Genomic DNA, 16,553 nt, shown 5'->3' with positions numbered 1-16,553 from the left:
TAATCAAATGTATAACGTCAAATGACAAAATATTAAATCAAATGTAAAAAGGCTTACTCATACTCATAATAACACTATGATAACAATAACATAATAAAATCCATTAAATAAAGTTAAATAAAAATGAAAATTGTCTGTTATATATAACATCAAATTTGGTTCGGTTGTTGTATATCTGTATCAAGATTTGATGAAATCAGTATTAATTTCTTTTTATTTTTTAAAAAAAATTCTATTTAGCATAAAAGGTAATTTCCTTATTAAGTATCAAGACTTAAAAAGTTTAACTTTTTAGTATTTGCACTTAACGTAGTCACATAAAACCAGAATCTCTGTATTTAAATGTAGTTCAGAGAGCTACGGCGACCAAAAAACATTTTATGATTGGTTGAGAACTAAAATTGACCGAGAATAAATGAGACGAAATTTCCCTGTTGAATAAACATGGGGTGCATTGACAAGCTATCTATTTCCGGCTCAATCTGAACATTTCCAGACATGTATTCTTTTCCTTAGCTCTTAAAATTTATCTCAACTAATGAAATGAACTTACAATCAAATTAAATGGAAATTAATTTTAAATGTGTATTTTTCGTAATATCTCTTCAAAATTTCGAAATTGACGCAGTCAAGATCAGTTAACTTTATATGCATGCAAATTATGATGCGTGAATATAAGTTTCGTACTAATAATAGCAGTTATATATACATTGAAAATACAAACATTTCAATCATCAACTTAAGAACGCGTTGCGCCATTTTTCTGCTATAAAAACAGCTGCAACTTTAGCCTTGACATAGATGCTACAAGTTCTTTGTAGGTAACTGGGGAAGTTATTGCTGAATCTCTAAGCCCCGATCACTCAAAGTTGGGATATTCCGTCCTTGAACTGCCTTTTTATGGCATGACAAATGTGCTCTATCAGATTGAGATCTTATTGTTCTTGTCAGAACAATGATTTAATTCATCATTACACTCTTCAAACCACTCTAACACAATTCGCACCCTGTGAATGGACACTTTGTCCTGCTAGAAGATTCCATTTCCAGTTGAGAAAACATACGCCTTGTATGGATGCAAATGCTCTGCAAGTATGCTCAGAAAGTCTGCAGCTTTCAGGGTCTGATCAACACAACTATGGGCCTCCGGGCCACCCATACGAATGAACCCCAACATGGCTATCGCCACTACTAGCCTGTGCATGACTTGCTGTACATGTGGTGAGCAACTGTTGGCTTGGAAGACGGCGTAGCTTGACGCAACCAACAACGTGGTGAATCTTCTGACCAAACCAATCCATGGTCAAGTGTAGATATTTCCGAGTCGCCTATAGACGTAGTTAATTATGAACTATAATTTGTTGTTAGAGGCACACGTGGGACGTCTGCGCAATCCCATATCCGAAAGTGTCCGCTAACTGTGTCTTCCAAAACACTTCCACTTGGACCTGCATTGTATTGGGATGTCAGCTAGGCTACTGTCTGACACCGAATTTACTTTACCAAGCGGTACAGTCACCACTATGCTTTCCTATTGATGATGTATGGACGTCCTACACCTTGGCATCTACAGTTGGTCTCACAGCCATTCATTCAGTTAGCATAAATAGTTACAAAGGCAGATTGTGAGCAATCCACTAGTTGCGCAGTTTCGATGATACCCGTTCCAAGTCTTCGGGTCATTGCAATCAGATTTGCTTAAATCAGTAACTTTTCAGAATAGTTGCAAAAGAAAATGCAATGGTAATTCCTTACCTTCTTTAGCAGCAGCTAAATACCATTCCAAATTAATCACATGACCTACCCCTCTTCCAGACGAATTCATTGAAAAATATGGGAGTGGTCACAATGCTTTGGCTCGTCGGTGTAGATTATTAACAATTAGTAGTCACTGTTGAATTAGTAACATGTTTTAAGGTAAATATTATATGTACTTGACAACATATGCCGCTTTAGTAGTTTTGATGAATTAGAACAGAATGAAGCGAGAAATAATCCACAAAAGTATTATAATTTTTTTTGTCTTCAGATAAAATAGGCTTCGATTTTGAAAGGTAAGGAGTTTAAGATAAAATAATTTTATTTGCATATAAAATGAGGTACGCGATCAATTATAATAACAGTGACTATTATCTAATTGTCAACTATTATCTGCAGCATACTAATAATGAGACTTTATTGTCACGAGGTGTTATAATTTAATTGTTTTTGTGCTGGCTCAAATTCCGGTGGCAACGTTGTTCACGATGCCATGGTTACGAGCGATTCTGTAACTAGAGAGAGTAGTTGAAAAAATAATAAACAAAGTTCTTTTTATAAAGATGCCTCAAGATTCCTAACTTGTTATTTACATAAGGACACAACATTTGGTGACCCGTCGACGTGATCCGTAGTTGACACAGGTTAGTGAAATATTTTATAGTGAGAGGAAAAGCATTGAATTTTTGTATAATGGAGGACATAATCAGAAAACGTAAACCACTTAGAATGACTTTTACCAAAACCATAGGAAGTTTATTTGACGAATTAGAAAAACAAACGCCTGACAGTAAAACCATCAAACAGCAGTGTTTTACTTTAGATAGAGTTTTTAATAAAATGAAAGAATGTGACGAATTAATTTTGAACGATATAAAAACAGACGTTGAATTTGAAGCTGAGTATAATAAGATTGAAGAATATGATCAAAAAATGGATTTGGCAAGAGTAGAAAGTGAAATATTTTTCAGTAAACAAATTGTGTTGATTGGAGCGGCGAGTTCCGTCACTTTATCGCCAAATACAAAACGAAGAATGCGTCTTCCGAAGATTGAATTGTTACGCGAGGTGGAAGGCGAAGAACGTTTACAACTGGCGAGAAATGGATTTGATGGTGCTCGGACAAGGTTGAGGTCTAAGAAAGAGCAACACATCGACGAAGTCATTCCCACCGCCAGCACTCTGGTTTCTAGTGACATATCCCAGAGGCATCCATTTTGTGTGTTCTGTGACAAGACTCATGAAAGTAGAGATTGCTTCATTGCACAAAGTTGGTCTTTGGATAAGAAGAAAGAAGTCTTAAGCAATAAGAAAGCGTGTTATATTTGTTTCAAGGCTAACCATAGAGCTAAAGAGTGCAAAGCAAAACTCAAATGTATGATGTGTTCCAAGCGGCATCACGTAATTATGTGTTTCGAGTTACCAGTAAACAAAAGGGAGTTTACAGCTAAGGAAAGGGTAGATTCAAGTAATGTGTTGGTCGCCAAAGAGGGTAACGAAGTTCTTCTGCAGACTCTCTTAGTAAATATTGAAGCCAATGGGAAAAGAAAACTGGTTCGAGCTCTTATTGACAGTGGCTCCCAGAATTCTCACATATTGAAGAGAACTGTTAAGGAAATGGGCCTTAAACCTACGACAAGAAGAAGTTTAGCCCAATCATTGTTTGGCGGCGTTACGACGCAAGTGAAAGATCATGGGCTTTACCAAATCACTCTTAAACCACAAAATAGAAATTTCTCTCTGGACATACAAGTTTTTGATCAGCAGTATATTTGTGGTACAATTCCTAGACTTAAAAGAGGACCGTGGAATAAGGAATTATATAAGAAAAAGATATGGATTGCTGATTACGGAGAAGGTTCACCTGATATAGAACTGTTAATTGGTGCCGACTTTTGCGGACAGATATTCACTGGAAACATGGAACGTCTTCAATGTGGGTTGATTGCCTGTGAAACTCATTTAGGCTGGCTTGTTATGGGCAGAACCACCAATGATTCTTACGACCCATTACGCACTAATGCTTCTGTGAGTATCACCATGTTAATTCATAGTGATAAAATAGAACACTTTTGGGACATGGAAGTTTTAGGAATCAAAGATCCTGTAGAAAAGGCCCCAAAAGAAGAAGAAGTGATGAAATTTTTCAACGATACCTTGTCAACTGATATTGATGGGAGCTATATGGTTAAATTACCCTGGACAGACAATGCTGATCTTCCGGATAACCGAATCATTGCCGAAAAAAGACTTCTTTCCACCACATCCAAGTTAATTTCTTCAGGAAGATATTTAGCCTATGAGTCGGTTTTCCAAGAATGGGAAAGGGATCAAATAATAGAGGTGGTTCCTGATGAAGTTCCGAAGGGGAGGTGTCATTATCTTCCTCACAGAGGAGTTTTTAAGGAACATTCGACAACTAGAGTAAGACCAGTATTTGACGCCGCAAGTAAAGAAAAGGGCAAATTTTCTCTCAACGACTGCTTAGACAAGGGTTTGAATGTATTGGATACCATTCCATCGATATTGATGAGATTTAGAGAAAGGAATATTGGCGTGATTTCAGACATAAAGAAAGCTTTTTTACAGATATCTATAAATCCAGAAGACCGAGATTTTTTAAGATTTTTTTGGTGGAGTGATTATGAAAAAAAGAAGATGAAGACGTACAGACACAGACGGTTGGTCTTTGGACTGAATTGTAGCCCATTTATACTTGGCGCTGTAATCAACAACCTTTTACACATTTGCCCTCAAAAATATCGTGACGTTGCTGAAATTTTAGAGAAAAGTTTTTATGTGGACAATTGCGTCACGTCAGTTGATACCGTTCGAGAACTTTCTCATTTCGTGACCGGAGCAACCGAATTAATGCAACTTGGAAACTTTGAACTTAGAGGCTGGGAAAGTACGACAAGTGACGCTGAATTAGAGCCTTCCCAAGTACTTGGTCTTCTCTGGGACCGAAATGAGGACGCACTTTTTTGTGATTCTGATCAATTTAATAGCAGCTGTGAATCTTTTACCAGAAGAAATGTGTTGTCCTCCATTCAAAAGGTTTTTGATCCCATAGGGTTTACTTGCCCGGTGACAATCATTCCTAAATTGTTGCTGCAAGAAACTTGGAAGAAAAAATTGTCTTGGGATGAACGACTCCCTGAGGAAGCAGAGAAGAAATTTATCAAATGGCTGTCCGACTTGACTAAATTGAAAACCATACGAATACCCCGATGTGTGATTCCTTTAGGATACCGACAGTCTTTCAGCTTGCACACCTTTTGTGATGCTAGCGCGTCGAGCTACGCTTGCGTAATTTATTTGAGATCAGAAGGAAAAAAGGGTGTTAATGTACAGCTACTACAGGCCAAGTCACGAGTCGCGCCGATACGACTCACAACCATACCTCGATTAGAGCTACTGGCATGCAGTATTGGCGCTCGACTAGCACAATCAATGCAGAAAGCTATGAGTTTAAAAGATGTACCTGCATTCTTTTGGTCGGATTCCACGACCGTTCTCCATTGGATTAAGAACAACGAAAATTGGGGTACATTTGTGAACAACAGAGTAAAGGAAATAGTTCAGCTCTCATCAAGAGAAATGTGGAGACACGTTCCTGGGCACAGCAACCCAGCTGATCTCCCTTCGAGAGGATGCTCTGTTCAAACTCTTAAAGAGTCTAAGTGGTGGGAGGGCCCACAGTGGCTTAAAGGGTCAAAGGAGGAATGGCCCGACTCAGCAGAACAAACCGATGAAGATGAGGTCTCAAGAGAGAGAGAGAAACCCGTAGTTGTAACCAATCTTCATACTCAGGAGACTACTTGGTATTTGAAGCGGTTTTCAAATTACTCAACTATAGTCAGAATGGTAGCATGGATCCTTCGATTCTGCACAAATTGTAGAAACCCAGGTAGTATAAGAAGAGGAGAGTTATCCGTTGACGATATAAACTCGGCTGAGCAGAAACTACTAAAAATTGTGCAGAAGGAAAGTTTTGGTGACACTGTCACGAAGAATAAATTGAAAGGCTTCAACACTTTCCGCGATGCCGACGATCTGATAAGAATAAAGACAAAAATTTTCAGAAGGGAAGATGAAGAAAACTTCAAATGTCCCATAGTTTTACCGTCTGATCACCCACTTGTGGAAAAGTTAATTTATGAAAAGCATCTGGTTTCTTGCCACAGTGGAACTCAAGTTGTCCTGTCAGATCTTCGACAAACTTTTTGGGTTCTCAGAGGTCGGAAGACTGTTCAAAGGATCTTGAAACGATGCATTCGATGTAAGAGATATTCTTCCAAGAAATTAGAAACCGTGCCTGCCTTCCTACCTGAAGACAGGGTTCGAGACGCGTTGATTTTCGAGGTGACAGGGGTTGACTTGGCAGGGCCACTCTATTTGAAGAATGGAGATAAAGTTTGGATATTATTGTTTACCTGCGCCGTGTATCGGGCTATCCATTTAGAGCTGATACAGAGCCTCTCAACTGATGGATTCTTGCTTGGACTAAGAAGATTTATAGCAAGACGTGGGAGACCACGAACTATATATAGCGACAACGGAACAAATTTTGTTGGAGCGGTCAATTTAATGGCTTCTATCGACTGGAGCAAAATAGTTCAAGAGAGTTCAATTTTGAGAATTCAATGGGTCTTTAGCCCTCCTACAGCCGCCTGGTGGGGTGGGTTTTGGGAGCGTATGGTCCAAATGGTGAAGAACCTTCTGAGAAGAGTTTTAGGAAAAGCATCCATAAATTTTGAAGAGTTGAGTACCGTTCTATGTGATGCAGAAGCAGTTATCAACTCCAGGCCACTCAACTATTTATCTGAAGATCCAGAGGACTTAACACCACTAACCCCAGCTATGTTCCTTCAGGACGTTCAAACGGTGGGAGTGCCTGACTTAGACAATTTAGATAGCGTCAACCTGGCCAAAAGGTGCAGATATCAACAGAAATTGAGAGAGGATCTCCGGAAGAGATTTCGGGAAGAGTACCTCAATATGCTTATTCATAGGCAGGAAAATAAAAAACCTATCAAGCGAATACAAATTGGAGATGTGGTCCTCATCGAGTGTGACAAAAGGAGATTGGACTGGCCAATGGGACGAGTAGTTGAAGTTTTCCCTGGGAAGGACAACTCGGTTAGAGTCGTAAAAATGAAAACTGGAAAAGGTGAACTAATTCGTCCTGTGCAACGATTGCATCCTTTGGAACTCGATTTCACAAATGAAATATTTAACCGTGAACCATTTAAACAAGTAAAGATCAATAACTGTAAGGATAAAACTAAAGTTGATAGCCTCAAAGGTGAAACTGAATTTGGAGAGATTAGAGATGATGAACGATACACAGACTTAATGAAAACTAAATGTGGTAGGGCTTTACGAAAACCAACTCGTTACAGTTAATTTAAGTTTCGTCAGACGTCAACTGTTGTAGCTTCTTCTACCTTTGAATGTCTAAGAGATTTGTGTTTGATTATTAAGAACAATCAAAGGTGGGAGTGTGTCACGAGGTGTTATAATTTAATTGTTTTTGTGCTGGCTCAAATTCCGGTGGCAACGTTGTTCACGATGCCATGGTTACGAGCGATTCTGTAACTAGAGAGAGTAGTTGAAAAAATAATAAACAAAGTTCTTTTTATAAAGATGCCTCAAGATTCCTAACTTGTTATTTACATAAGGACACAACATTTATTGTTCTTAAAATATGTTTGTGTCACCCCCTTTAAAATTTCAATGAAACGAAATCGAAAACGCGCTATAACTTTTATAATGCATTTTTGGAATTTCAAAATTGAATGATACGTCCTATCTTATCTTATTTACATATAAAATGAGGTACACGTTTTTGAGATCAATCTAAATAATAGTATATACTATTTAATTATTAACAGACTTTCAGTTAACTATTTTCCGTATTATGCTAAAGACTAATAATGGGACTTCATTGTTCTTGAAATATATTTGTGTCGTTTCCTTTTAAAATTACAATGGGAGAAAATGGAAAATGCGCTATAACTTTTATATTCCATCTTTGGAATTTCAAAATATAATGGAACACCGGAAATTAAACCCGAAAAATGAGCTTACAAACTTCAAAAATCCAATTAAAAGAATCCTTTTATTCAACAATTTAAGAATTAGAAATATGATATATTTCTTTCTCTGTACCTTTCACTAAGTCTGCGATCATTTATATCTTAATTAAGATTTCTGCATATAAATGAAAGCACGTCTCTTTCATTTATTGAATATAAACCATTTTCGGAAAAATGGATTTCCATATATTACCCCTAGAATAATAAATTACTAATTCTTATGCGAGATGAAAAGAAAGATTGTTTATTCTCGGAAACAAAATCTGAAATAAAAATTAAAATTTGTATTTGATTTGAAAAGATTTCATTCATTCGAATTAGAATACAGTCTATTTCGTAGCAACTCAAGTGTTTCTGAAGTTTGAAACGAATGATGTGAGTATTCTTTACTTTAGATGTTTCTTTTCAAAAGGAGCATTTTGGCATGAGTTATTAATAAAATGGGATTAAGCTTAATAAAATGACTTTTTAAGCCTTCATATTTCATTTTCAATGATTAAGTTAGTATTTTATTTTAAACGACAATATTGGATTAAGTTAGCATTATAATTGAAAACTTATTATTGACGTGATATTTTTTCGACACTGTCAGTCGTAACCTTTTACAAAAGAAATAACGCAAATTCTACAAAAACTAATTCACCAATTTATTATTCTTTTTCATCCATTGTTCAAAAAAAAAAAACCAAAACAGAATGATCATATCTATAATATCAAGCTTTTAGCTCGCAACATCAGAAAATGCGTGTTATTACATCACGTGACCCTGACACCTTCCCCCCAGAGTCATATTAGATCCAAAGATCGAATATGGCAAATAATTTAAGGGTCACACTTTACACATAAACAAACTATGTTTCACATTCACCCAAATATTCACTGAATCTTAGGTTTAACTTAACACTAGGTATTTACTTTAATCACCTAATAATAATAATAGGAAAAAATGTTCAGAGTCTTATTTTAGTTTATATTTACAGTCTGGACAATGCATCTGCATTACTAAGTTTCGATCCTTTGATGTGACTTGCCTCAATATCATGGCGTTGAATGGCTAACGCCCATCTCTGCAACCTCGGGCTTTGGGGTGTCGCACTCGTCAGAAATACTAGGGGATTATGATCAGTTAATAAAATAATCTTAGCACCACAGAGTAAGGTTTCAAATCTCTGCAAAGCCCAAATGATAGCATAAGCTTCCCTTTCAATTGTAGACCATTTCTGTTGAGTTGAATTCAGCTTCTGGCTACCGAAAGCTATGGGACGAATATTTCCTTCTTCATCTAACTGACCTAAACAACATCCGACCGCATTTTGAGATGCATCCGTATGCAAGTAGTATGGTTTCTCTATGTCTGGGACTTGTAACTCTGCGATCTTACATAGCGACGTCTTCAATTCCTTGAATGCCTTCTCAGCTTCTTCGCTCCAAGGAATCTCATTAGGAACTTTCTTTTTAGTAAGCTCTGTTAGTGGAAGAGCAATCTTTGCGAAGTTTGGAATATACTGCCTGTAAAAGTTGCATAATCCCAAAGCACTTCTCAGTTGTTTTTTTGGTTTTGGGTGCCTCTAATTTCTGTATTACTCTTATTCGTTCTTTGTCAGGAGCATGTTTACCTGAACCAATAATATGTCCTAAGTATTTAACCTTTTGTCTAGCAAATTCGCACTTTCTCAAGTTCACGGAGAAATTAAAATATTCCAATCTCTTAAAAACTTCTTCAAGATGAATCAAATGTTCCTCCCACGTATCAGAAAATACTGCTAAATCATCGATATAAGCACAAGTGAAATCAGACCTGGACTGAACCACTTTAGACATAGCTCTTTGGTAGGTTGCAGCAGCATTTCTTAATCCAAAGGGTAATACATTCCATTGGTACTGGCCTCGGTGAGTTCGGAATGCTGTGAGGTGTTTGCTGCCGTTCTCCATCGGTATAGCCCAATATCCCTTCAACATATCTAGCACAGTAATGAATTTCTTCTTTCCTACTAAGAAATTCAACTCCATCATATTTTGCATTGGATATGCATCCGGAACGGTAAGAGCATTCAAACTTCTGAAATCAATGCATAACCTGATTGTTCCGTCTTTCTTATGAACACATACTACCGGGTGTGCTATCTCACTTACCACCGGTTCAATCAGTCCTAACGCTAGCAATTCATTGATCTGTGCATCCACTTTCCCCTTTAAGTTTTCTGGTATCTTATACGTTTTTGGTTTCATCGTATCCTCCTCAGCTTTCAGCTTTATCGCATGTTTCCCAACTTTAGCTATCCTTATCTTCCCCGAAAACAACGTTTTGCGTCTATGTAAAAGATCTTTCAATTGATTTTGTTGCATTTTGGGTAAGTAATCCAAATTTAATCCTTTCAATGCTTCATAGCTTTCCACATCTGTAGGAAGAGTTGGTGTTTCGTATATTTCACCAAATTCATCATCAATATCATAGACAACTCCAACTGTTTGAATTCTCGCTTTGTATTCTCTCATTTTGTTAACATGCAATAATCTTAAATTTCCTTCAGGCATTTGCAAATAATACGAATTCGGTTTCACTCTTCTAATTACCTTTACTGGACCTATCCATCTGGCATATAATGAATTGGATGAATCATGCATTAGCACAAGTACTTGATCTCCTGGCGCAAATTCCCGGTATTTTTTCCTTCTATTGTAATATTTGGCATAATTACTTTGTTGCACATCACTTGTTAACCTTGCCTTTTCGGTTGCTATTTCTAATTTTCCTTTTAACTCTTTTAAATATTCCTCCGCTGATCCTTTCATATTCAAAGGTAAAAACATATCTCCGGCCCAAATTGACTTCAATATAGATAACGGGCCTTTCGGTTCTCTCCCGTACATTAGCAGAAAAGGTGGTACTCCTGTAGTTGCATTTGGAACTTCTCGATAAGCCCATAGTACAAATGGTATGTGTCGATGCCAATTTCTTCCTACTTCTCTAATAATGTGATGTAGCATATTTTTGAAAGTTTGGTTCCATCTTTCAATCAATCCGTTCCCTTCCGGATGGTATGGCGTTGAAAATCGCGGACAAGCTCCTAAAACCTTCAAAAACTCTTGCGTTAAACTTGCCGTAAAATTTGTCGCATTATCCACCACGATTACTTCTGGAATTCCTGTCCTACAGAATATTTCGAGCAGTGCTTCACATGTATTCCTTGCCGTTAACGATTTAAACGGGACTGCTTCAGGCCATCTTGAATGTTGGTCCATCAAACAAAGGATATATTTATGTCCTTGTGCTGATACTGGATCTAGAGGACCAATTAGATCTACGTTCACCACTTGGAATGGAAGTTCAGGACGTGACACAGGTGTTATCGGAATTTTGTCTACTGAACGAACAACTCTTCTACCTTGGCACCCATGACATGAGCTACAATAAGCTTTAATTTCCTTGACCATCCCTGGCCAATAAAAGGAAAATTTAATTCTTTGAATTGTTTTACGAGCTCCTAGATGTGCTCCGAATACTGACTCGTGGGCAATTTCTAGTATTTTACCTTTTCTAATTTCGGGAATTACTAATTGTTGTATTCTATTCCCGTCCAACAGCTCTTCATGGCATAGTATATTATTTTGTATCACATACCCTCCTTTATTTTGCTTCCCCAATTTCCATGCTTCTTGGAGAGTATCGCAACTTTGTTGTTGTATCTTGAATCGTTCGGTTTCATTTCCATTCTTTTTATCACCGCATTCACCTACTGTTGGCTCCTGCTGCTCTTCTCCGTCACTTGCACTCATATATAACTGCTCCTTTCGGGAATCTGATCTTAGCTTCATAGCAGCAGTAAAACTGGGATTGTATACTCTTTTTTGTTCTAATAATGCCTCATAAGTTTCAGCATCCAACAAAATGTCAGCATTTAACCCATTGACGGCTGCTATCATCGTTTTAATTATAGGCGTAATATATCCTTCCGTTACCAAAGCGATTTCCACTTCTTTTAACTCAGCTTTTAGACTTTCGCCAAACGCAGGTTGTAGTATTATATGTCCTTTGTAATCCACTTCCTTACCCACTATATCGTTTTTAAATACACTTATTTGTGCACCAGAATCTACTACAGCTTCGTATTCATTTCCATTATATGAAATTCTAACTTTCTTAAGGGCAGCTATTTTTGGTTGAACGCCTTTACATTTTTTGTTTCCTATCATGACTTCACCGTTAAATCTTGCAGTGACTACTTTGCTTTCGATATTTCCATTTCTGAGTACCTTAACTTCGGATACTTGCCCTTCCGATACTTGAACCTCGGCCACTTTGCCTTCAATGTTTCTTCTCCTCTCTTTATTATCTCGACAAAATCGTGCCAAGTGTCCTACTCGTCCACAATTAAAACATGTGACTGGATTTTGGGAAGAACTCCGCTTATCAATTCTGCCATGGTTGTTATGCTCATGTTTATATCCTTCACCAAATGTATGATATCTTCTACTAACCATGTTTGGTTTTTCCCGGTATAAGTTCCTATATGGTTGAGAAGCAATGAATTTAGTAGTTTGGTTATATTTCCTTGCATTCTCGTACTCATCTAACTTCTCAGCAAGTGTGTCAACTGAGCAAATTCTACTCCACTCATCAATAAAATGATTTTGTATGTCTCCAGGTACTCGTTCTTTTATCTGTTCGACAATGACAAGTTGTTTCAGGCTGTCGAAATCATTAATTTTTAGTCCCGAAACCCATTCGTTAAAATAGTTCGCCAATTCAAATCCAAAATCTCGCCAAGTGCTCTCAGCCGCTTTACAATGTCTCTTAAACTTTATTTTAAATGCTTCTGGGCTCAATTTAAACCTTTTCAATAACATACATTTTACATGTTTATAATCATTTGCTTTTTCTTCAGGCTCCCTTGCAATTAAATTCGCCATTTCTAGAGGCAATAATCCAACAAGATGCGTTACCCAATCTTCTTCTTTTATATGGACTCTTCGTGCTTGTCTTTCAAACAATATTAGATAAAAACTTATATCACCTTCTTTTGGATCAAAAGTGCGCATTAATTTTTGCAATCCACCAGGTACATGTTCTCTTGTTTCTTCATTTCGAGAGCTGCTCGTCTCTCCTATAGTACCAGTATGTACCAATGAAGCTTCTATCTTCAACCTCTCCAATTCATATTCCTTTTCTTGCCGCTTTAATTCATCTTCCCTTTCCTGTTCTCGCCGCTTTAATTCACCTTCCCTTTCCTGTTCTCGCCTCTTTAATTCATCTTCCCTTTCCTGTTCTCGCCGCTTTAATTCGTCTTCCCTTTCCTGTTGCTTAATTTCATATTCTTGTCGCCTAATTTCATCTTCTTTTTGTTGGCGCTTTATTTCTTCTCTTCCACTAACTATTCTTTTTAATAATTCCTTCACAAACTCCTCTTCGTACTCCGTACTTGCCAATATAATCTTCTTTAATTCGGTAACTCTCATGTCTTCCGTTGCCGTTTCTCCTAACTCTTCCGCCAAACACTTCAAATCTACTTTTAAAGCTCTTCCTAAAAATGCCATTTTTCACCTACTACTTTCTAAACTGCACCTTCTTACAAAAAAAAAATGCCACTTCCTAAACCAATTTCAAGACAATCTAAATAACTCACTATCTTCCATCAAACAACTTGAAATTCATAGAACAAACAACTACCAATCTTTTATTTCGAAATCCATTGGGGTTTCCCCGCACATTTGTCAGTCGTAACCTTTTACAAAAGAAATAACGCAAATTCTACAAAAACTAATTCACCAATTTATTATTCTTTTTCATCCATTGTTCAAAAAAAAAAACCAAAACAGAATGATCATATCTATAATATCAAGCTTTTAGCTCGCAACATCAGAAAATGCGTGTTATTACATCACGTGACCCTGACAGACACGATAATTTTCTTAAATGTTAAAAACTGTCAAAATATGCCTCTAACATAACTTTTATACTTAAATAAAGATAATTTGGATAATATTTCCTGGAATTGCTACCTATTAATCGCTTTAACAAATTAAGTCTATTGAGTACAATACAGTCTCTTTCGTAACTGGCAACTGAAGATTTTAGAAAGAATGAAGTGAGTATTCTTTTCCTTAAAAGTTTTGTTCTTAAAACGAGAATTTTTGTATGAATTATTAATTCAATTTGGATAAAGCATAACAAAATGACTTTTGCACCTTTTACATTTTATTTTCAGTGATTAAGTTTGTTTTTATTCTGAACGAGAATATTGGATTATGTTTTTATTATAATCGAAACCTTATTATTGTAGTCATTTTTTGCATGGTACCCTTCTGGAAAATTTAAGTTAATCTGTAAAAATTTGTCCTTAATGTAATATTTCTATCAAAATATTTTATGAGATTTTAGTATATTTTTCCTGGAATTATTGCCGATTAAATGCTTTAGAAATAGGCTTAATTTATAGAAAAATATGTATTGTTACATTAGTTAAATTGTTATTTTGTGACAATATAAATTCAAAGAGTATAAAATATTTAATTTCGTAACAATTCAAGTATTTCTGAAAGTTGGATCAAATGTGAGTATTCTTTTCTTTAAATGTTTCTTTTTAAAAAGGAGCATTTATGGATGGATTATTAAATTGATTGGATTAAGCTTAATAAAATGACTTTTTAATCATTTATATTTTCGATGATTGAGTTAGTATTTTATTTTTAACGGCAATGCTGGATAAAGTTTGCATTATAAATAAAAACTAATTGCCTGGATTTTTCTGTTACAATAATTTTCTTGGAAATTTACATCTAGGAAAATATGCCTTCAATATATCTTTAATACTTGAATATTTTAATGCGTTTTATTACATATTTTCTAGACTTGTTATTAAATAATGCTTTAGTCATTTACAAAAAAACTGAATTATGATATTTGTGTTTGTGTCGGTACAAACAATGCAAGTACATTAAGCATTATGCAGTCTATTTCGTAGTAACTCTAGTGCTTCTGATTTTTGAAACGAATGATATGAGTACTTTTTTCATTCGATGGTTCTTTCATAAAGGAGCATTTTGGCGTAAGTAATTAATATATGAAGAGTTCAAGCTTAATTAAATGGCTTTTTAAGACTTCATATTCAATGATTAAGTTAGTATTTTTTTTAACCTGCTGTATTTGATAAAGTTTGCATTATTATTGAAAACTTATTATTGCCTTGAATTTTTTTGCCACGATAATTTTCTTAAAAAATAAAATGTGTCAAAGTATGTTTTTTACATAGTTTATATCTATAAATATTTAAAATTAATTCAGTATGTATTTTCTGAGGTTATTAAATGCTTTAGTGGTAGATTTAACTTACAATAAAATGTCTAGCATTATATTAATATATATATATATATATATATATATATATATATATATTATATCATATCATATCTAAGAAAATGAATATAGAAGTTTTGAAGACATTTTTTTTCTACATTTCCTGAATCTATTATAGATAAAATGACTCTTAATTTAGGGCAAAATATATAAATATGCTTTATACATTCGCAATATTCATTTCTAATAATTCTGTAATATAAGTGTTTCATATGACTTTGATTTTATTCTAATAACTTGTCATGCTTTTGAATTTTAATAATATTTTTACTGAAAATAACATTGTAATTTATTCCATTTTAAAAGAAAATCATAAGAGACTATTATTGTTTTCTCAAATCATCTTTATGTGGCATTTTGCTTCCTTGGGAAAAAATGTATGAAAATTAGAAGCTTGAAATTATTAATGCGTGTAGAAAAAAGTGTAAGAAGTAAAATGAAATAAAATAGTTTAAAATTTGATACTTGGTTTAATAATTATTAATAGTTAACCTTGCAGTAAAATCCCCCATGTGGTTTACTATGAATTTCTCTAAAATGCAATAGCAGAGAGAGTTGCTTAACTCGATTTTTTTCTTCAAAATTACAAATGATTTGAAAATTTTTTCTAATTGTAAGTCCTTTTCTGCTAGAATTTTTTCATTCTTATGATTTAAATAATGACTAATTACTCATTAATTGAGATCTCTCGAGATCTTTACTCTTACTTAAGAGAATGTTGGAATTTAAAAAAGTGACAAATTAGATGCTGCCTGATAAAAATCTTAACATTTATATTAATCTTTTTAAAATATCGAAATTTATTCAACTCTATTACAAAATTAATGATTTTGGAAAGAAATTTTGTGTTAGAAAATAAAAATAAGAACTAATTCACAGAACATTAACTATTACTCTTATTATTTTTGTTAGAAACAAAAATGTTAATAGTTATATTAATCATAAGGTATTTTAAGGAGACATAATTTAAATTTAAGTATGTAAAAAGATGAAATATCCGGAATTATATTATAGTATAATATATAAGCGTTGCATTGTAGTATTTTCCTGAGGAATCTGCTTATGAATTGCGGTAGAAGAATTTATGTATCTCTCTCGAGATCTTTATTTTGTACGCTCACACTTGAGTTGAAACTCGAAGGTAAGAAAGAGGGAGAAAGACGTTAGACGTTACCTGATATAAATCTTAATATTTATATTGTAATTTTCAAAATATAAAAAAAAAATTGTTTCAATATTTCTAATCTCCAAACAATATAAATCTAAAAAGAAATTAAATCTCACAGAATTCGCAAATAAACTAGTTGCAAAGCATTAACTATACTGATATTTAGTTCAAA

General features: G+C 34.8%; 1 protein-coding gene across 1 annotated transcript; it reads left to right on the top strand.

Moving 5' to 3' along the window:
- Positions 1–2,451: 2,451 nt before the first annotated feature.
- Positions 2,452–7,167, top strand: LOC147813815 (uncharacterized). The gene is made up of 2 exons (XM_087160121.1): positions 2,452–4,314; positions 4,414–7,167. The coding sequence occupies exons 1-2, from the start codon at positions 2,452–2,454 to the stop codon at positions 7,165–7,167; spliced, it is 4,617 nt and encodes a 1,538-aa protein (XP_087016247.1).
- Positions 7,168–16,553: the final 9,386 nt, after the last annotated feature.

This window comes from Parasteatoda tepidariorum, chromosome 3, assembly GCF_982258835.1.
Source record: "Parasteatoda tepidariorum strain Cologne lab strain chromosome 3, Ptep-v5.0, whole genome shotgun sequence".
NCBI lineage: Eukaryota > Metazoa > Arthropoda > Arachnida > Araneae > Theridiidae > Parasteatoda > Parasteatoda tepidariorum.
Note: the sequence above shows the minus strand (reverse complement) of the source record. Positions and strands in the feature narration are given on the sequence as shown.

What these genes read in the sequence shown, in the direction of transcription:
- LOC147813815 (XM_087160121.1), top strand. Translation starts at nt 2,452, where the DNA reads ATGGAGGACATAATCAGAAAACGTAAACCACTTAGAATGACTTTTACC. An exon ending in TTAGAGAAAGGAATATTGGC is followed by an intron (nt 4,315 to 4,413) that starts GTGATTTCAGAC and finishes TATGAAAAAAAG; the next exon opens with AAGATGAAGACGTACAGACA.